The sequence below is a fragment of the Pteropus alecto genome, unplaced genomic scaffold (genome assembly GCF_000325575.1).
Source record: "Pteropus alecto unplaced genomic scaffold, ASM32557v1 scaffold81, whole genome shotgun sequence".
NCBI classification, from domain to species: domain Eukaryota; kingdom Metazoa; phylum Chordata; class Mammalia; order Chiroptera; family Pteropodidae; genus Pteropus; species Pteropus alecto.
This window is the reverse complement of record NW_006433378.1, coordinates 8,323,108-8,344,613: the sequence shown is the minus strand read 5'-3', so window position 1 is coordinate 8,344,613 and position 21,506 is coordinate 8,323,108. Positions and strand designations below refer to the sequence as shown.

General features: G+C 40.0%; 1 protein-coding gene across 2 annotated transcripts in view; it reads left to right on the top strand.

Annotated features, from left to right (window-relative positions):
- Window positions 1–8,173: 8,173 nt before the first annotated feature.
- ARHGEF26 (Rho guanine nucleotide exchange factor 26) overlaps window positions 8,174–21,506 on the top strand; it is a 115,628-nt gene continuing 102,295 nt past the window's right edge. The window contains exons 1-4 of one of the 2 annotated variants that reach the window (XM_015586557.2): window positions 8,174–8,317; window positions 8,733–9,870; window positions 11,244–11,283; window positions 14,908–15,053. In XM_015586557.2, the coding sequence (XP_015442043.1) occupies window positions 8,785–9,870; window positions 11,244–11,283; window positions 14,908–15,053 (1,272 nt within the window). In that variant the 5' untranslated portion in view covers window positions 8,174–8,317; window positions 8,733–8,784. Of the gene's footprint in view, window positions 8,526–8,732; window positions 9,871–11,243; window positions 11,284–14,907; window positions 15,054–21,506 lie in introns of both variants that reach the window. The other variant, XM_006908214.3, reaches the window with a different exon arrangement.

Here is a 21,506-nt window from a genome sequence, read left to right as displayed (position 1 = left end):
TTTTTATAATGATCATGTATTCCTTCAACCAATATTTAATGAGTACCTAATATGTGCCAAGAACTGCTCTAATCCTAGAGATTCATTACTGAACAAGACAAAGACTCCTGGTTTCATAGGAATTATAAGGTGAGATTCAATATTGCTTCAATTTAAATATATATACATATAAAATGTATTCTTATTTAGTTTTCTATGAAACTTTCATTTTGAACTTTTCAATACCTGTATATAAAAACAAACTCAGAATACACATTGAAAAAGATAAGCAAAACCTTTGTGTTAAAAGGTTACTATTGACTGGTTATTGATTTCAGCAACAAATTTTCCAGAAAGCTAGCTGAATGTTAGGTCCCAGTTCTCCCTAACAAATACAGATTATGCAAAACCATATAAGAAATATATTTTAAAACATCTTATTGTAATGAGTCATCTTAAATCAAAGATGCAAATAGTTTAAATGCATCAGTTTTGAAATGAACTTGTCTATTGTCATAATTCAAAATTTTTTGAGTCCATAATACACATATAGTAGAATAAATCAATGAGTATACAGTGTATGTGAGCAAGTATATCTCAGTCCCACTCAGGACTCACTCCAGTGCTCTTCGCTCGGGTAGCGAGTAGGTGGCTTCTTGTGCGTCCTTTAGGAGATATTCAGTCATATGCAAACACATAAGGATTATGTGTGCATTCTATGTTTTAACTATTTTGTGCTGCTGAGTGAAGTTAACAAGCAGGGGCTGCAGATTTCTGGAATGGGGATGAGGGTATGTGATTTGAATTGAAGGCCAAGTGACAGCCTCTCCCAAGTTCAGAACTGGGCCAGGGGAAGCCAGAAGGGCAGGGCCTTGGCTAAACCTGGTGCAAGGCTGGTGCAAGCAGCCCGAGCATTGTTTGGAGGCAGCAATGCCCTCTACTGGATTGCTGTTGCACCCCTCTCGCCTCGGCCCAAGCTTCAGAATGAACATTTATGTAAAAATTTCATTTCCCCTCCTTCTGCGCTTAAAAATAAATGACCGCTGATACCATGCCACTTCCACTTCCTAGGCAGTTTTTGCTTCTCACCATGTACCATTATACTCTGAGGATCCCTGATCCTACATGCTCAAACCCTTCTTTCCCCTATCTTCCCCTCAATTTAGCTTTCTTGGCTGTAAATTTAAGGTGATTTCTTGTCCCTTTCCATTAGTTTCTACCTACCTACGTACACCTTTGGTTTTCTAAGCTTCGGCCTCCCTTGTAAGCTCAATAGCCAGTGCATATTGGGAAAGGTATTTTAGATCCATAAGTTCAGCAGTCTTGGAGGGATCAAGTTAATATATGTGATGCATATTTCATAAATATTCCTCAGCTCTGCACTTCAAAAGTATCTCTAAAATAGGGTTGTCAGATTTAACAAATAAAAATACAAGATGCTCAGTTAAATGTGAGTTTCAGATAACGAGTAATTTATGAGTATAGAATGTCTGATGCAACTTTTAACCTGTATTCAATCTGCCAATCTTATTCCAAAACTAGTTGAGCAGTTAAATTAAACAATCCTTCTAATCTGCATATCTTTGCCCTAAAAACAAAGTTCCAATCCTCCCTTCAATGACTGTGGCCCATGCACAGCAAAACACCCCACCGATTTCAAAACTGGGCATTTTGAGTAGTCTTGGTCCAGCACAGGAAGCATTTCAAAGTGGTTGCTAGGTGGCAGATCTCAACACTGGAAAGCATTTTTCAAATTCTATTAGTACTGGTTAGTGAGAGTAGCTCAGTAATGAGCCCAAACGTGTATGATTTATAGAGCTTTACTCTGTTACCATTTTTTTAATTCCACTTTAAAATCTATGGCAAAACTAAGTTTAAAAAACACTTCTAAAAAGCTTTGTCTTTTGAGCCAAATGCCAGAATGTCTAGGTAAACACAGAATTAAGTAATCACAGGCCTAATTTATTTCAGCTATTTTTTTCTGCTGAATTTTTGAGATAGGTAAGCCTGGATTTCTTCCAAACAAATCTGGGCAGGAGAAAAGTTGAAAGTATTGGCTAGTTTTTAAGTATCCTCACATGATTCTTAATACAGTTTTACCTGGAAAATGGAATGCACACGACGTAATTTTTTTTTTTTTTTTTTTTATCTCGAGTTCTTTTGCAATCACTAAACTCTTTACACAAAAGGAACAGTGTAGCCTATTCAGGTACTTCTTTGTTCAAATTACTTAATAAATTTCATGAAAAGAGTTGTGATTCTACATACTGTTGTGATAATCCAGACAAAGAGCAGGATCCAGAAAAGGACAGAAAAGAAGTGAAATACATACTGGGAAATCAATGATAATGGTGATGGTATCCCGAATACAATTTTCCCCCAAAGGAACAGAATTCTGCTAAACTATGTTTATGTATGATTTCACCCTTAAAATTGTATTAAAAGCAGACTCTAAATTACATATAATAGAATCAAATCATACTTGCAACTTTGTTCAATAATGCGTTCTTTTTTACGACCTTACCTTTCCCAGGCATTAAAGAACGGGAACAAAGCAAAGAATTATGTAATTTTACATTGGAAGGACCTTTATTCTTCTTTATTCTTCTTATTAGTGCTCAGATTTTGCAAAGAAATAATTTAAATGTTTATCAACAAATAACTTGCTCATAAATTATGTAATATTAGATGAAAGTTTTTAAACTTGCTAGTATTAGACTTACTTGCTTTTGACTTACAAAATGGCAATTCCATTTGATTTTGCCTAATGCTACAAAGCCATTAAAGAGCATGTGGTAGTTCTATGAGTATTGGCATGGAATGATATCCAAGGCAAATCATAAGGTACGGAACATTGTTATAGGATGCCAGTGTATGGATGTGTGTGTCCAGTGTATGTGGGGATATATATGCTTGTTTATGCTCACCATAAATCTGAAAATTTATAAAACACAGCAAACTGTTAACAGTGGATGCTTCTAGAGGGCCAAGTAGGAAACTAAGAGACAGGAGCAGGAGATGCTTTTAACTTTGTACGATTCAAATTCTTACCATGTAAACATATTAAAATTTTTTAAGCAAGCAAGCAAGCAAGAAAAAGAAAAGAAAGAAAGGTAGAAAGAAAGGAAGGAAGGAAGGAAGGAAGGAAGGAAGGAAGGAAGGAAAGGAAGGAAGGAAGGAAGGAAGGAAGGAAGAGGCAAATCCATCAGGGAAATTATTGTTTAAAGGGTCTGTTTCAAGCCACACAGTGACTTTAGGCTAGAACCCACTAAAAAAAAGTGGCTGCTCAATTGCTTATCTCATCCCCACAATTCAAAGGACAGTGGCTCCTGGGGCCTGACCAGTTCTGGGAGTTACTCTACACACTGCCCTGGTGCTTCACCAGAAATTTTAATCACTCTGGTTGAATGAAGAGCATTCCCTCAAAACACAGTGTCCTTGGAGATTCAATATATCAAATATGAATCGTTCTCACTGAAGTTGTGGATCAGCAGATTGGATGCTGCATGCAAGGACTGGAAGCAAGAAGGAAACCCTTCGCCTCCTGAACAAGTTGTCTTACCATAGGACCTGTCAAGGAGAGTCCTATGAGCCATTTTCAACAAATTCCAACCCTTTCTCATGATAATCTTTTTCTTTACCCTTGAGTTAGAAATAACAGAAGTCTGTTCTAATTATTTGCTGATCAAGATAGGGGAAAAGTTAATCAGAAATTAGTTTTTGTACAATCATCTGTCCAGCCCCCAACTTCCACTTCTGTGTTCCATTTTCCTCCAGCCAACGAACAGTCCACATCAAATTTTCTAATCTATGCAAGTGCTTCTCAAACTTTGCTGAGGAGGACTAACTTCGTTTTGCAGTTGGAGAACCATGGTCTTACAGATTAAGTGGCTTGTCCTCATTCCCACAGTAAGAAAGAGGCAGACACAAACTGAAACCCAGCTTCCTGACTTCCAGCCAACTGTCCCCAGTCTTGAAATAAAACCGCTTATTTCTTCCTTTCCTTCCAGCAACTGCCCTATTTTTCTCCTTCTTTTTACTGTCACAATTCCCACACTTGTACTTAACTATCTATACCAAGTTTTCACACTGCCTGCTTTCTCCAGAAGCCCTGCAAGTTGGATCCTATGTCCACCAAGATGGAAGGTACTAGTCGAAAGGGCACTAAGTGACCAACATCATCAGCATTAGATGCCATGGAGGGTTCGTCTTTCCTAATAGACTATTAGCAGGGCCATGGCAAAGATTATATGTCTACTTTCTTTACCACTACGGCTTGCCCAGGGCCTGGCACCATCCAGGAGCTAGATGAATATTAGCTGACTAACAAGACTGCTAACCAGACTTTTCTTTCAGTACCTCTTCCTTTTGAAGGCTTTTGTGGTTCTCTTCTAATTGGATGAACGATGCTTGCCCCACCTACTCCTCCTGACATTAACTCTGGGCATTATCGCCAATTGATCAATACGTCCATTGCTGCAACACTGTAGGAGATGGAGAAAGAACCAGTCCAACATTGGGGTGACATGTTTTATCTGCAAAAAATATGATATACAAAGGAATAATGGAGTAACAAACAACTTTTTGCTCCTGCTGGGAATCTCTTGGGGACCTTACTCTTCTCCATATCACCATATCTTACCTGCTCTTCTGGCCCAGTTCTATCCAGACTCCTTTACAAAAGCTTTCATAGAACTGGGAGCTTACCATGTATCTTACTCAGCTTGGGTATCCTATATTATAATTTTAATGCTTCGTATGGAGTTAATCAGCCAAGTTACAAGCTTCAGGAAGGCCTGGCCCAATTAATGGCTCTTCAAAGCACTCAATAAGTATTTATGGAATGTATAAATAAATGAAGAGTGCATGATATATAACTTCAAGGTAATAATACTAGTTAAATTGCACTTCAATATTAACCTATTATGCTAATTAGTGATCCACATAAATTTGTTTAGTAAATAAAGTAATAATTGGAATTTTAACCTCTGGAATCCTGCATCGTATCATTGAATACTTTAATAGTTCAACATAATATTGGTGCAATGGGCAAAGGTGATCAAAGGGTGCACACTTATAATTATAAGGTAAATAGTTTCTGGAGATGTGATGTACAGCATGGTGATTATAGTTAACAATACTGTATTGTATATTTGAAAGTCGCTAAAGGAGAAATTGTAAAGTTTTCATCACAAGAAAAAAAATTATAACTATATGAGGTAATAGATAGTAACTAAACTTGTGGTAATCATTTCACAATATATACACATTGAATCATTGTGTTGTATACTTTAAACTAGTTTGTTATATATTAATTATATCTCAATAAACATGGAAAATATAGAATAATTTCAAAAATTAAAATTAAAAATATATATCACTGAAATATACCATTCCTGATAATTCAATATACTGTCTTTCTCCAGTTCCAAGGAGCATTTTGGTCCCACATTTTAACATACTGAAACCGGGATATGTCTTATCAAAGAAATAGCCATTGCCAGGTGGTAGTCATAATACTGTTGACATATTTGTGAACATGGTCATAACTGTTTGAATAGTCATCATTTCACTGAGTCCAAAGCAATTTAGTACTATATGTATAAAATCCATAAGCCAAGAAATGCAATCAAAGACAGCAGAAATTGCTAGATGTGTCATATTAGGTGAAAGAAATTCCAAAGCAACAAGAGGCTGATATAACCAATCATGTATCATACAGGACTTTAGTTAAAGCATTGAACTTTAATTTGTCAGAAACTTCTTGCTGGCTATTAGTAGAGAAGTTACATAGCTTGTAGTGACATATTCACCTGAATAACAAAACTATGCTTTTAGTCAAATAAGATAGTGCCAACATCAAACTTGCAGAATGAGTGTCAGTGGCTAGGAAGCAAATCCCAGAGACAAGACTAGAACACCTTTTTAAGAAATGCTGCACTATCAATGATGTTATATAAACACACGCACACACACACACACACACTGATGTGCTGTGTGAAGAGGATTCAGAGGAATTAGACTCAGTATACAGAATTTTTAGAAACATTTAATCAATTTATTTTACTTATATATTTCTCCACATATGCAATTACTGAAAAATCTATGTCTAAATCTAAAAGCACTGTTTCAGTGAGTACGAAACAAACATCCTATGTGATAATTGTTATGTCATAGTTTAATTGGCAACCTTTCTCCTTTCTTGATGGTATTTACAATCAAAGATGTCTTAGATTTGAATAGAAATGATAACTTGAATGGGGGCTAAAATAGGTTGTAGGTCTGTGTATTTCCAGGCTTCTCTCAATGAAGAAATAGAGCTTGATGTTTTGTTTGTTTGTTTGTTTGTTTTTTGGTGAGTATTATGTTGTTGCTTAGGAATGAGGTAGAAAGAAACTGTAATTTCTTTATAATTAATTACACTTGCTTACAGAATCATCGTAATTTGAAGAGAAGGTAGCTTTTCATATCACCACCTACTTCTTAAGTCACAGATTACATTCTGAACTAGAAAACATTTCATTTGTCATTAAACATTTTTAACTCAAATTTATTACATTTTTCCAATGTAAAAATAATGTGTTAGTATTGATAATGTCCTATATTAAAAATTGGCTATCGGTCACATTTATTCCAACCAAAATATTTGGTAAATTTCTTTCTAAAATTTTTTTCTTATAAAATTTTTGATGTCATTTCTTCTAGTTTGCAAAATATCTCAGACCTAAGTAATGTGTGTGTATTCAATGCACAGCATCTAGTAAGTACAAAACAATATAAAGAATGACAACATGCTTCATCTCACCACCTAGAGATTTCCTCCTAATATTTTTGGCCATTACAGTCGTATCTAGGACAAAAACAAGCAGCCTTACTTGCACACAGTGGATACTCACTACATCCCTGCTGAATGCATGAATGGTGAAAGAGAACTTGGAGAACAGCCCATATGTCTTGCTAATAGAATTAATTATACAGATCTCATGGTCTACAAGTCATTTGTCTTCTCAAATTTGCCTTATTCTTCTCAGATAGCAGGACCTTGGCTAGGGACAACCAACTTTCTGCTATTTGGCCACAGAGAACTCTGGGAGGGTTGGTCACTGTCCTCAGTTCACTCTTCATTCATTTGTTCATTCATTCAACAAATATTTATTAAGTATCTGCTATGTATCTGGAATACAGAGGGGGCAATAAAGAAATGGCCCCATCCTCTAGCAGCATATTATCTAAAGAAGACAAAACAGATAAACATAAACACTAATATATATGTTATATATATATACAAATTGTGATAAGTGTAGAACAGGTGGCTAGGAAAATAAATAAGCCGGATCATGGTTTGATTCAGGAGGGGTCAGAGAAAGCCTCTATGATGGAATGACAAGTCAGAAGGGTATGGAGTAACAAAAAGGAAGGTTCTGAGTCTGTGAAAGTGGGTGTGGACTAAGAATAGTGAAGGAAGAAGTGATAGGGAAAAGACTGAGCTGCAGAGGTAGGTATATCGTGCAGGACCTCGTAAGCTAGGGAGAGGATTTTGAATTTTATACTATGTATGCTTGAAAACCAATACGTATTTTCGTAATTTAAATAGCATTTATTTTTAATAGGCAACATCCACGATTCAAAGCATACAAGATCCAAAGATTACTGAATAAAAACTCTCCTTCCCTCTGGCTTCCTAGCCACCCAGTTCTCCCCGGAGCTGTCTGTGTGTACCTCTCGAAATACTCCAGGCACAAAAAAAGAACCTCTTGGTCTACATTGTAAGATACTTTAAGCAGGGGCGCGAGGCCATCGGATTTGCGATTTAAGACCACCCGGACACTGAGAGGGGGCTGGCTCTCTGCATTTAGTTCAAGCTCACGCATTTCACAAACCCCACTTGGCCGCTCAGTCTGTTTCTACACAGGAGATCCCTGCCCCAGCCCCAGGGCTTGGTAAGTTGCATCTCTGCAGGGATCCCACGCTCGTTCCCACGATATGCTCCCGGCAACCACCCCGCGCGCCCTCAACTCGCCAGCGGTCTCCAGCCAGCACCTTCCAGCCTGGAACTCAGTATCTCGGCACCCAGCCCAGGTGTGCTTGCCTTTTCAAAAGAGACCCGGCCAGATCAAAGGCACGCCGGGGCGGGAAGGCAGTGGCTGGTCGCTGGCTCCTACTGAGGCGGGCCTGGGCGGGGACAAGGCTGCGGGCGGGGTCAGGCTTGGGGGCGGAACCGACTCCTTAGTCGGCTGCAGAGCTCTCCAGAGCTCCCGCCGCCGCGCTCCCGTCCGGGACCCCGCCACCCACCGGGCGGTGGGCACACCTTGGTCCCCGGCTCTGCAAAACTCCAAAGGTAAATCCGCCTAGGACTCCAGCAGTTTGAGTGCTAGAGACCAACGACAGGGGCGGGCGGCTGGATGGCGGCGGAGGGGAGAGTCGCGCGGCGAGTTTCCCAAGAAAGCTAAACTTGTCCGAAGTTTCCTGTGCATCAGCTTGCACCCGGCGAATTGGTGACGGGCTTTTCCCGTGCGAGTGGTCTTTGGGCGCAGGAGAGACGAGAGGTAATTGGATTAATCTGCTTGGGTGCAGCCCAGATTTCTGTCTTGGATTGCGCAGCGCTCTGGGCGCAGTTTTTACCCTAGAAAGGGCGGGTAAATGACACGCAGTTGTGTCCCGCGCAGCCGCTGGGTGCCCCCGGGTCGGAGCGCGAGTTGTCTGGAGTGCCGGGTTGTCTGGAGTCAAAGTTCCATGATTTCTTTCCTCTTTAGGCAAGACTAGCTGGGTGCTGTCCCTCGCGGAGCTGACACCCGAGATCCTGCTATGGACGGCGAGAGCGAAGTGGATTTTTCTAGCAACAGTTTAACCCCTTTGTGGCGGAGGCGGTCAACCCCTCAGCCCCAGCTGCTGGGCCGAAGCAAGCCGAGACCCCAGTCGTACCAGAGCCCTAGCGGGTTGCTCATCACGGATTTCCCTGTGGAGGACCGAGGGACGCTCCCCGCCGCGCAGACTCACGCCCAGGTGCCCACCGCCTCGGACAGCAGGACGGTCCAGAGGAGTCCCCTGCTTTTGTGCGCCCATCGGAGGGTCGTGGCCAATGGGAGAACGGTCTCCCCGGAGTACAAGGCTGTCTCGCCTCGGCTCCGACAGCCCCAGTCATCCCAGGCCCCTAAAGCGCCGTCGGGTGGCTCCCCGAAATCCCCAGCGAATGGAACCCTGACCTCGCCTGCTCAGCAGCCACAGGCGCTGCGCCCCCAGCGGACTTCTAATGCATCCGCCCCCTGCAGCCCGGAGCAGGGCCGGACTGGATTGACAGCCAGCCCCCTGCCTTCGCCCGCTGCAAATGGGCTTACCCCTAATACCGATTCCCTAGGCTCCCGTTTGCAATCTGGCCAGATAGCTAAGGATCTTGAGCGGGAACCGTCGAGACTCTCTCCTGCGCCTCAGAAAAGATCTTTGGAACAAAAACACACCCTCCAAAGGTTGTCCTCACAGGAGAACGAGCTCCTGGAGAATCCTTCAGTGGTTTTGAGCACTAACAGCCCCGCTGCCCTCAAAGTGGGGAAGCAGCAGATTATTCCGAAGAGCCTGGCCTCGGAAATTAAAATAAGTAAGAATAGCAATCAGAATGTGGAGCCGCACAAGAGACTCCTTAAGGTGCGCAGCATGGTGGAGGGCCTCGGAGCGCCCCTGGGCCCCGCAGAGGACGAAAGTGAGACTGAGAACGACGTGGACAGCCCGGGGTCTCTGCGGAGAGGCTTGCGGTCCACGTCCTATCGCAGGGCGGTGGTCAGTGGCGTTGATTTTGACAGTCCTACCACCTCGAAGAAGAAGAACAGAATGTCCCAGCCGGTTTTGAAAGCAGTGATGGAAGACAAGGAGAAGTTTTCCAGTCTAGGAAGGATAAAGGTAAAAGGGAGCAGGAGTGTCGCGTGTCACTGACTAAGCTAGATGTTCACTAAGTCCAAAGTGAAGGTGTTGGGAGTAGGGAGGAGGGGCGCAGAGGAAACCAGAGTTATTGTTTTAATTCTATTGTTTGATCAAACCTGTGCACATCTATCTCTTGGCCATTCTGTAGTTGGCAGGCATAGCCCAAGCTAATGCAGCTTTGTGGGAGGACATGAAACTCTTACCACTTCTAAGCTGAGGCGAAAATGTGGGGGACAAGTGAGGAAAAAAATACAGTCATTTAAATATTGCCCGCATGAGTCCTGAACAATTTTAATACAGATTGCTGAAAAGGGGGTGGAGAGCACATGTGGATTTGCACTCTTGGCTGTATGGTCAAGCTGTCTGGTGCTTGTTTAGAGGTGTGAGTCAGTGGTTGCTGATTCATCACAGCTGATACAGGAAAATACTAATTTCCTTTGAGCCTACTGATTATTTTAATTATTTACATTAATGAATTATTTTTTGAGCAGTGATCACATACTAAATACCTCAGGTAAAATGTGAATTTTAAAATCGTGTGCCAGAATCACAAAAGACACAAAAAGCACAAATAGTTTGTCATCTTTGTTGTTACTTGTTTCTGTCAACAGGGCCTTTGGTTGTATTTTATTCCCATTTTGTGCCCATTTATTATTGAGTGCATTTAACAAGTTGGTAGCTCAAAAGGTCAGGTTCCAGTGAACTGTGTGGTATTTCTGCTCCCTGATAAAGGCCTAGGAGTTGTACTTGTTAAAATATTGCCAAATATGACATAAAGAAATAGGGAAAACTGGAGAAGGATATTTTGGAGTGTGCATGTGCTGCCTTCTCCAGAAACAAGACGGATCTCAGCAGTAGAGCAGAAATTCATTTTGGCAGTCACATCTTTTCTTGATTAATCTGAGAACTGGAACCAGTTGATGTAAATGTTACATATGTAATATTCAAGCAAGCATGTTTTATTATAGATCCTATGGCCTTAGAGAAATTACATAACATTTCCCCCCCAACTCTGCAAATATAGCAAAGTTCAATTTAACAGTGATGGTGAATCATGAGTGAAATAGGCTGAACTGCTGGTCATCTGAGGATTCTTAAGCCTTTTTGACAGGGTGTGAGGGACATTATACATTTTATTTCACTGTTATAGTGAATTGTGGTAGTTGTATGAGTGAACCACTCCAGGGATCGTCTGCTGTATGCTTTGGGAAATCTAATGAATGCAACAACCAAAAAATATTTTTTCTTAAAATAGCTGTATTTTCTATTTGGCTCACTCATACATAGTTTACTTTGCTTTTTTCTTTTCTTTCTTTCTTTTTTTTTTTTTTTTTGCTTTTCTTGTTTCTTAGAAAAGAATGCTGAAAGGACAAGGACCATTTGATGGAGAAGGTAAGCATTTGCTTTTCCAGACTTTTATTGCTGTTTCAATGTGGAATATCAATTATAAGTTGAAATCCAACTGCAGTTACAAAAACATTTAAGATGAGAAAAATGTTCAGCTTCTTCCAAAATTATACAGCTCAAAGCTCTGCACTAAGCTAAATTTTTATCTAGTAATACCAGCAGTGAATAAAATTAATGGCTTTCTTTGTAAACTGATAACTTTTCAGCCAAAATCCTGGGATTTTTCATTCTTCTCTACTCTGGGTCCATTCTTACCTCCCCCTATCCCCTCAATGGAGAAAATAAGAGCAAGATCTAGCTCTTTAGTTAAAAATTCTGAGAGCTTGGATTTTAGATCTTAAGTCACTTTTCCTTAGGTCATATTTCCTTTGGCTTAATACTCTTTTCCCCATTTTAGTATCTTTTCTGACTTCCTGTTTCCTTCTCAAGTTTCATTTTGGGTGAGATATAACTTTCTTGGCCAACAGAAACATATTCCTAAGAATTTGTAACCCATATATAGTATTTTTGTAAAGGGTCTCAAAAACAAAAGCAACTTCAACCAGGTGTTCAATCCCTAATCAGATTAGCTGGCTTTGTGTAAATAGATGGGTCAAGTGTCAGCCAACTGGAGGAGCATGAAGGGAGCAGCAGCCCCAGCTGCAGCCCTTGTAGGACTGGTGGAACATGGTGGAGATGAGGGTAGTTCCTTTCTGTCACGCTTTGAAATGCTAAGGTTTTCCAACTTTAAAGAATAATGAAAATGAGTATGCCTTTCTATGAGTAAATCTAATAGAAAACCACCCAGAGTTATAAATGATACAACCTTGGTGCTTATAAATCATTTTTCAGTATAATTCTTATAAAATTCATCCCTGTTGAAGCATTTAAACATGACTAGTTTTCTAAAAAAAGTATTCATTGCACCAATCTTAGAAAACTATTCTGTATGGAGAAGAAACCCGGATGCAGTGCTGTAGCTGATTCGGATAAATTATCTCCCTGATTTTATAATTGAGGAAACTGGAAGCTCTGAGAAGTTTTGTACCCTGCTGACATCACACAGCCGGTACTGGGACAGAGATCTGGTTTTTGGTCCAGTTTGCTTCCTCTTGCTCCACTTTATGACCATGAAGTGATCAGAGCATCTACTTAATATCTGTTTAGAGACGTGTTTTGCATCTTCTGGAATTTGACATTGATTCTGGGATTTCCACCTCAAAGCGTTAAAAATTCTGAGCTTTTTTAAAGTCAGAGAACAGATCGCCCGCAGAGTAGATCACTCTTCATTATAACTAGTTTTTTGTTGCTTCCTTTAATAAGGAGTTGTATCTGTGTAGCCTCTTGTCTCTTTTCTAATATGATGACCTAGAAATTCTTTTTCACATATATGTACATGAGAAATGCAGGATTCTTACGGTTAATGACTAACAAGAATGTACCTTAGGAAGCTGTGCCATAGAATGGTGAGAACCTGTGAAGTTGGAGCCAAGGACCTGGCTCCTATCGTGCTGATCTACTTATCAGTTGAGTGATATTGAGCAAGCATTTTAACCTCACTGAGCCTCGATTTCATCATTTGTGAAATGAGGCTAATAATACTACCGCCAGCGTTGTTGTGGGAATGAATGAGGAATTACTTCAATAATGTATGCATATGTTTTGTGCCAATTACTGAGTACTTTAAAGGGCACTAGAAGCTGGGGAAACTCAGTCTTTACCCTCACAATCTGTTTTACATATGCAGAACAGTCAGAGAACAGTAAAATCTTGCAGAGACCCCATATTCCTTTATCTCACTGCCTATAGAACATGCAAAAATAGTGGATGAGAGAAGAGGCAGATGTTTGCTTGCTTCAATAGATGGGAAAGGCGTTTCAAACTCATTGTGTCCCAAACCAAACTCCTAACCTTTCCCACTTAAAGTTCAGTCTCTTCTGGTGTTCACCTCTCCCATTTTCCAGTTGTGGGTCTTGCAGATCTAGGAAACACCCTTACCACCTCCCTTTCTGACCCCATATCCAATCCACTACCAGTCCTTTCTAAGTCCCATATCCCAAGCTTCATTATCTTTCATTGACCACTTTAGTAGCATCCTCAGTCTCCTAAGTAGTCAATGTTTTACCCCTCCGGTCTAATCAAATCTTTCCTTTTAGTGGATTCCCATTGCAATCAGGATAAAATACTATCTTTACAGTGTGAAAGAAACTCATTCTTTTTGTACTCAGGATAAAATTCAGTTCTTTAACATTGCCCGAAAAACAGTGCTTGATTTGGACTGTCTGGCTTGTCTCCCCAAACTCAACTTGGCCTCATTGTCTTCTGGACACCCACTCTCAGGCACATTGACCTGCCTTTTTTCTTCTGAGGGACGATATTCTCACTAGCCTCAGGGCTTCTGCATATGCTTTTTCCTTTAGCTTTGTGCCTCCTCAGCTTTCAGATCTTAGATTTCCTCATTGACACCTGTCTGACCCCCAGATGAGATCATACCTTGCCACAGTCTGTTCTCAGAGCACCTGTATATAAATCTTTCAGTGTGTAGGTGTGTATTTGTGCAAGATCATTATGTCCTCAACCCTACAAGGACTTGCCTTCTCACTTGGAATGAAAACTAAAGCCCTTTCAATGGCATTGAGGCAAGGTCCTACATGAGCTGTCCTCTATTCATCCCCAGTCTCCACCTCCTAGACTGTTTCCCCTCTCTCACCTTATTCCAGCCATACAGGCCTCCTTGCTGATTTTCATACATAGACACCCCAAGTGCAGTCCTGCCTCAGGGCCTTTGTACTTGCTCTTCCTTCTGATAGGATATTCTTTCCCCAGTTGTACAGGTGTTTCCTTCACCTCTTTTAGATCTTTGCTTGAATGTCACCTCAGTGGGACCTTCTTAAACTACTTTATTTAATATCTACATATGTTCCTTGTAACATTTCCCTCCTTTTCCTGTGTAATTTTTTTTCCATGACACTTATCAGCATCTGACATATAAATTACTTGTTTATTTATTGTCACACCTCATTCTACTATCAGCTCCATGAAGATTGAGAGTGTCTTTTTTGTTCATTGTTCTATCTCCAGTGCCCAGCAGTTGTTGGAATCTAGTAGGCATTTTCTGAATATCAGTTAAATGAATAAACGAATGAATGACTTTGACTTTTTTTTTCATTAAATTTTTAACTCATGAGGTGCAAGAAGTGTCTTTTATTTTCTGTTTACTCATAGCCCTTGGCGCATTTTCGATATACACTAAATGTTTGTTAAACAGATAAATGAATGGTGATGGGCCTTGAAGGAAAGGTAGGGTATGGATTCAACTTAACCTAAGGAACAGTGGTTTAAAACAGGTCTGACTGTCCTTCATGGGTGGTAGACAGAGACATGGAAATTTTGCTTCAGTTGGCATTTCATGTATGGGCCCCTCCCCTTCCGCTATGGGTGAATTTGGGACAAAGCTATGCGAGTGAGAAAATCACTTTTTGGTAATTGGAATACTCTTCAGTGACAAAATCCATTTGTCTCTCTGTTTATTAAACTGGAGACCAAACATTGTATAAATATGGATGATGGTTTAGAACAAAGAGCTTGATGGGGAGCAATTAGTGACATGTAGGATTTGTTTTCTTGCAGAAAATGCTGTCCTGTATCAAAACTACAAAGAAAAGGCCCTTGACATTGACTCTGATGAAGAGTCAGAGCCCAAAGAACAGAAGTCAGACGAAAAAATTGTGATTCACCATAAGCCACTGAGATCCACGTGGAGCCAGCTCTCTGCAGTGAGTGTTTACCTTCTTTTCTATCTGCAGGGGTGGAAAAACCAAGCTGTGGAAAGTATGCTAGGATGTTGCTTTAATTTTTTCCGCCAATGATCCTGTAACCCCTAAGGAGTAAGACTCTTCTTTGATTATGAAATGTTTCTTGAAACTCTGCAGGTACCAGTGAGAACATGAACTTTGACACTTCTGATTAAGAAAATTAGGTTTCTATAAAATAAAGTGCTTTGAGACTGATGTACAATGGATTCTAGAAATTCTTTTTTACAGTATATTCTCTTGTTTTCTTATATAGTTTATATGTGGTAGTAACTTAATTTATCCTGAACTTTATCATAATTATGGCTATTTATACATATATGTGTATGCTTGTATATGTCTCTATGCACAACGGGGAGTGTGTTACAGTTCTTGGAAATTCCTTTGATATAGACACATATTTTCTTGAAGCTGATTAACGAATGGCATTCTGTTCCATCTTTCTCTGTATATCTTTTGTGTGCAAGTATCTGACACTTATTTTTGTGTTGATGAGTAATTTCTTCTCTCTGCATCAAACATCTTTTGTTTTTAGCCATAATTTCTTTTCCTTCTGGCTTAACAAATGTTACAGTGTGATGCTTCGTTTATTTGCTGAGTTTGGGCACAGCATTTGAGGGCATCTCATGCATTACCAGGTAGAAAGGAATTCTCATGGCTGGCTTGAATGGTGGGAACATTGCATTAAGAAACAAGCCAGTACATCTCTGCACATCCTTAGGCAATATGGGAGCAGACAGTGTTCCCTCTTAAGCTGAAATGCATTGGCATTGTTTAGAGTCATGAATCTCATGTATTTAGGATCCCACCAGTATAAGAAAAGGACTTAAACTTAGAAACCTTGGATATGGGTGTATGCTGATGATGGAGATGACTTCTGGTTCAGGCTCTGCTTCCCCTCTTTTACCCTATATTGGAATTCAGAATTCTAGACACCAAGCCCTTTCTCCTTATCTCCCTCATACTCTCTAATTTTGTTCTAAGGAGGATCTATTCATTTCCAGTGCCTTTAAGGTAGGCACCCTTAGTATTATGCCAAGGATTACAATGCCTACAGGGACAGGACAGGTAGTGAGACCAAGTGTGCTGGTCAGTGTGGGTTACGGGAGGTGTTGGGGGCTGTGGTGAACAGACCTTATCCAAATTGAATAGCTTGCCACTTAGCTCAAACCAGCCCAGTGTTGCCAGATCTTATATTTAGAAAAAAGAATATTACAGAAATAAAGATGTTTATGAGGATTATCTTAATTCAATTTTTTAAAAAATGTGTGAGCCCAATAAAATATTATGAGCCAAGACTTAGCCCCTATATTGATACTTTGCAACTTCTGTGTTTTTTTTGTGATTTTTGCATGTGGTGAGGTGCTGACACCTATCCACAGAATTGGCATATTGGTAGCTATGTACCCTAATCCAATGATCTCATGATATGTATATACCAAAGTAGATACTTGGAAAAACTCATGACAAGGCCCATAGAGGCCATGCTGGCTCTAAATGACTATCATTCCATTGTTGGTATGGACCATTTGGTAGCGGATCCTCAAGAGGTAAGCTGTGGATTTTTTGAGTTCTCTCTCTTTGGCAGCAGCCACATTTGTTAGCACTGGCCTAAATCCTGCTGTTTTTCTCTGAACGCTAAACTGAGATGTGTCACTTATACTCTGGTCCAACTAAGCTTCAGTACTAAAAACGAAGCTGCCATATTTACACCTCCTGGACTTTGGTTCTCATTTAGATTAACAATTCCACATTAAAATAACACTACGCATCCTTTGGAACAACTTCAAATATGGGCATGCATTTTATTTGGCAAAAGATAAATGGACTGATGTGCCTTTTGTTAACAAGATTGTTATCAAGAGGTTCTCTGGTGATAAAATGTAAAACTACGAAGTGGGTTCTAACTTTAGTGTGTGTTTTCTTGGATTTGAGCAGTTCCCAGGAGGCTTGTGTATGTTTATCATGTTGCTTGGCAAGTACATTTAATGGAAGCAGCGCGATTGAGCTTTGCCACTTCTCAATGCTTAGGCACCAGCCTGCATTTTCTTTGTGCCTTTCGTGTGTCTTTTTCACATTTAAAACATTTTACTTTAATTTTTTTATTATAAAGTACTTTAAACACGCAAAAAAAGATTAAAAAATATGTATGTGTACTAGATTTCCAAGTACCTGCCACCCAAACTGCACAAATTAAGTTAACATTTAAACATCCTTCAGGCATCTCCTTTTTAGGCAGACCCACTTATCCACCCTCCTCTTCAGGCCTTTTCCCCTTTCTGCCTCCCCAGGGGTAATCCCTCTCCTGAAATTCTGTCCTTTCCGTACCACGTGGGTTTTCTATTCACCAAAAAGATGCAAGAAACTCTGGCTTTTAGGAAAGTAGATATTTTAACAGAAAAAGCAGCCATTCCTTTTTTAGAAGTCTGGCAGTTTGTATGTCCCCATTGCAGCTGAGACCCTAAAGAGAGAAGGCTTCATGAATTAGAGATAGTGTCAAGATGTTTTCCATAAGGGATAGGCACCTCCAGGTCTCTGTCTGACCTCCTGCTCTGGTCCCTCTATGTAAAGGGGCTGCAGTGTTTGGGGCAGGTTTTGGAAAAATGCTTTTTATATATTTTTCGCATCATCTTTCTACACTTAACTTTTAATATACCAAATTAATATACACCATCTAATCATACATATTTTACTTTAACACTAAACTCTCCCAAATAAGGCCTTAACTCTAGGGAGAGTAGGACAGGGGGTTTTCTGGCAAAGGGTTAAGTCTCAAGTTGGCATCTACCTTGACTTTCTACCTTGACTTTCTACCTTGTGTGAATATTAGCTGCTGTTGGTTGTTTTATTTTCTAAAAATTTTTTATCTTTGTTGCAAACACATGCCTGCCTCTTGGGATGATGCAACTTTTCTTATCAATTGACCATGAAAGCATTTGGCTTGCAAAAGGTTCTTTACAAGTACAGCAATTGGCAGTCATTTATGGTGGTTCTGTAATGTCTTGAAGCCTTCAGTCTGTAATGTCATTTCTCTTAGTGTGTTTGCTTATGATATGCTTCCTTTGGTTTCAGTGGACAACCACACAGATGACAGGTGGTTCTCTATTTACAGTTTTGGGGACAGGTTTTACTGTAGTGTTGTGGTCATCTAGGAATAAGAGAGAATTAGAACTGTTTAAAAGAGGGATTTAATAGGGCTTCGATAGAATAATGAAAGTTTAGGCTGCCACAGACTTCTCTAGTCAGATTAAAGTGAATTAATTGTGGATGTATTTAGTAGTGGCGGCTCTGCCAGCAGGTTCTCTGTGTAGAGCGAGGTGTTCTCTTGTAGTCAGGAGCACGACCTGGGCTCCTTCATAAGATGCTGACAGGCTTACTCTTTGTTCACTTGATTGTCAGAGTAGCTCGATCTATTCTTAATTAGAAATACAGGATTTCTTTATTCCAGAGAGTATAACTTTGTGCTACTCTTTAGGCCTTGAAAAACACTAATATATGAGAAATAATTTGGATGATCATGGTCCCCAGTTTAGGGTTGGTCATAAGTGGAAGAGATTTGAGGTTTTGAACTTGAAAAGTCTTTCTTTTCTGATCTTTAGAGATCTGTGCCCAGAGACAAGAAATCTGCCACACAGGTGAATCGCCCAGTGACTCACCTGATGGCAGTGTGAGTACTAAGCCAAGAGTTCTTAGATCTCTGAGTAAAGCTTGTGGGCTTGAAGGAAAATATTGGTTTTATTATTAGTCTGAGCTAGAACACTAAGGACTTATTACAGTTAGTGAGTGCCAGGTGTGTAGCAGCTGAGTCCTGGATGCAAAGTGAGCTTCAGGTTTTCCTTTAATGGGATCCCAGGGTATTTAAATACAACAGAAAATAAAAGATCTTCATCACAAACTATATATGTACTAAAAAAATGACTGCTGTGAACCAGTGTTTGTTTTGCTAAGTTCAGTGACAGCACCAGAGCCACACTCACCAGCCGTACCCTGACCCCATTTATTTGGCATGGGGTGTGTTTGTGTAATTTCCATCACCTTGACATGCCAGGTGCTTTTGAAAAAGAGCGTTCAGGCTGTAGAGAGAAAAACAAGCATGCGGGCAAGCTTTCCACTGAATTCAACACCTAATATAGTCATCTCTACTGTACTCTTCATTCGTCCTTGCTGACATGTGGCTTTATTAGCAATCTTAAATCATTTTGAATATTTCCTCAGTTTGCTCAAAAATTTTAAACTCTTTAGGACCTAGTTTTTATATTTTCGTCACAGTGTGTCTTCAGCTGTGCTTAGTGTGGCGAATGGTGTGATGGGAGATGCCGAGTCAGGACTGCTGTCCTGAGCACAGGCTCAGCTCTTAGGCACACAGAGCTTGCCTCTGGATGACTTTCTGGAACTGCCAAATGAGAAAGGACAACTTGAAAACTGGCTGTTTTATTATAAATATAATTTCGTTCAGTTGAAAATATAATAGATGCTGGAGTCTTAGCAGTTTGACTGATGAGACTTATTCTTTTAGAATTTACAGTGTTTATTGTGAAAGACACTATTTTCTACTGAAAATCAGAGCTCAACAGATGTAGTAAACCTGTGTATCATTCTGTTTGCAGAAATGCTTGAAGCATTTAGAGATCATAGAAAATTTCATCTTTTTTCCTTCAATTTTCTTACTTGTCTGAAATAATTTTTAGTTGTTCGGTAACTTGCTGCTTCAGATCATATCTTCAGACATGTAATTTTCCATTTGTTTTTATATCATAGTGGCCTCATAAACTTTTTTTTTTTTAACCTTAGATGGTGATTAAAGCCCCATTAAATGCCTCTCTTAAACAGTTCTAATTCTCCCTTATTCCTAGATGACCACAACACTACAGTTAAACCTGTCCCCAATGCTGTAAATATTTATCTTCTGTGTTTGAAAAATACAGAAACATTCTTGTTTTTCTGTGTCTGGCTTCCTTTTAAGGTAAACAGGCAGGGCTTTAGGCAGGTACTCATCGACACTTTTAAGTTAAACAGTAGATCTCCTGAAATACTTGTGTCATTATAAACAAAAATAGAGGTCCATGTGCCTAAACCTGAGACCTCAAGCAGAGAGCCTATTCCAACTACCAAGGGCTGGAGCTGAAGGCCCGCTTAGCCTGGCCCAGTGACGGGGCTCTGTATGCTTTTGCCATTTTAGTCCAATTAGATTATAATGTTCTTTTAACATCTTTGAAGATTAATTTAGACTTGTTTGAGCAACATATAACATGTTCTCCATGTATAAAGGAGTTTAAACATTTCAGATAAGACTAAAGTCTTCTTTGATACCATACCTGCAATCCCAATCTCTTTCTCCATCTCTATGGATAATGCTGTTCTCAATTTGGTAACACCCTTCTCAAAATCCACGTGTATACATTTAAGGGGAAGAGAAAGATTATGTGCGTTTACATAAATATGCTGTACAGATTTTATAACGTGCTTTTTTCCTGAATGAAGTGTCTTACAAATCATTTCATGTCTGTACATGATGGTCGTCAGTGTTCTAACTGCTGTATTATTCTATAGGATGGATATGTCTTCTGCCAACTTTCCTTCTGGGGTTTTACATGCTTTGAAAATCTAATGAAAGCTGTCATGGACCTTCTCTTTAGAAAAAAATGCACGCATAAGTATATGTGTAAATATTTCTAAATTTTGTTTTTTCTTTTCGCTTTGAGGGCATTTTTTTTCCTTGACTCTCTCCAAATACTGTATTGAGCACCGTTTCCTTGTTGTTCATGTCACCTTTAGGACTTTTTCTTAGGAGTGTTGGAACTTGAGCTATATACAACCTCTTCTCAAAAATATATATAGGTTGAGAAAAAATCTACTCTGGTTGGATCTGAGTAATTAAAGGCAGTTGAGTGATAGATGTGCCAGTATTTGTTATTGATTCTCCTGAGAGAACAAGGGGATGCTAAAGTGTAGCTGGTGGGAAGCGGAGCGCGGTGAGGGGTGCCCAGGCCCTACAGGGAGGCAGAGAGCAGAAGAGGCAGGAACTTCGAGAAAGTGGGCGGAGATGAGCTCAGGGATAGTGAATTTTGGTGGGCATACTTACAAAAGGGGACATTTTAACCAGAAACCTAGACATGGGACCTAGACAAAGAGGGTCTTATTATTTCACTGAGAGAGAATCAATGAGAGCGATTCCTTCATTCATATAGTGTTTGTGGAGGGCTTGTTCTGCACCAGGCCTTTTTCTAGACACTGGAGATGGCGCGACAGCGGACTCTGCCTTGCTTTCGTGTCCTTGCAGACACCCGGAATGGCGAGACAGATGTCAAATAATCCCTTTAATAAATGCAGAATTACAGCTGTGTTAACGCCGAGAAGGACGTGTTTGTGCTGCTTGGAGATCCTTTGGGGGTGGCCACCTGTCTAGGCAAAGTGCTA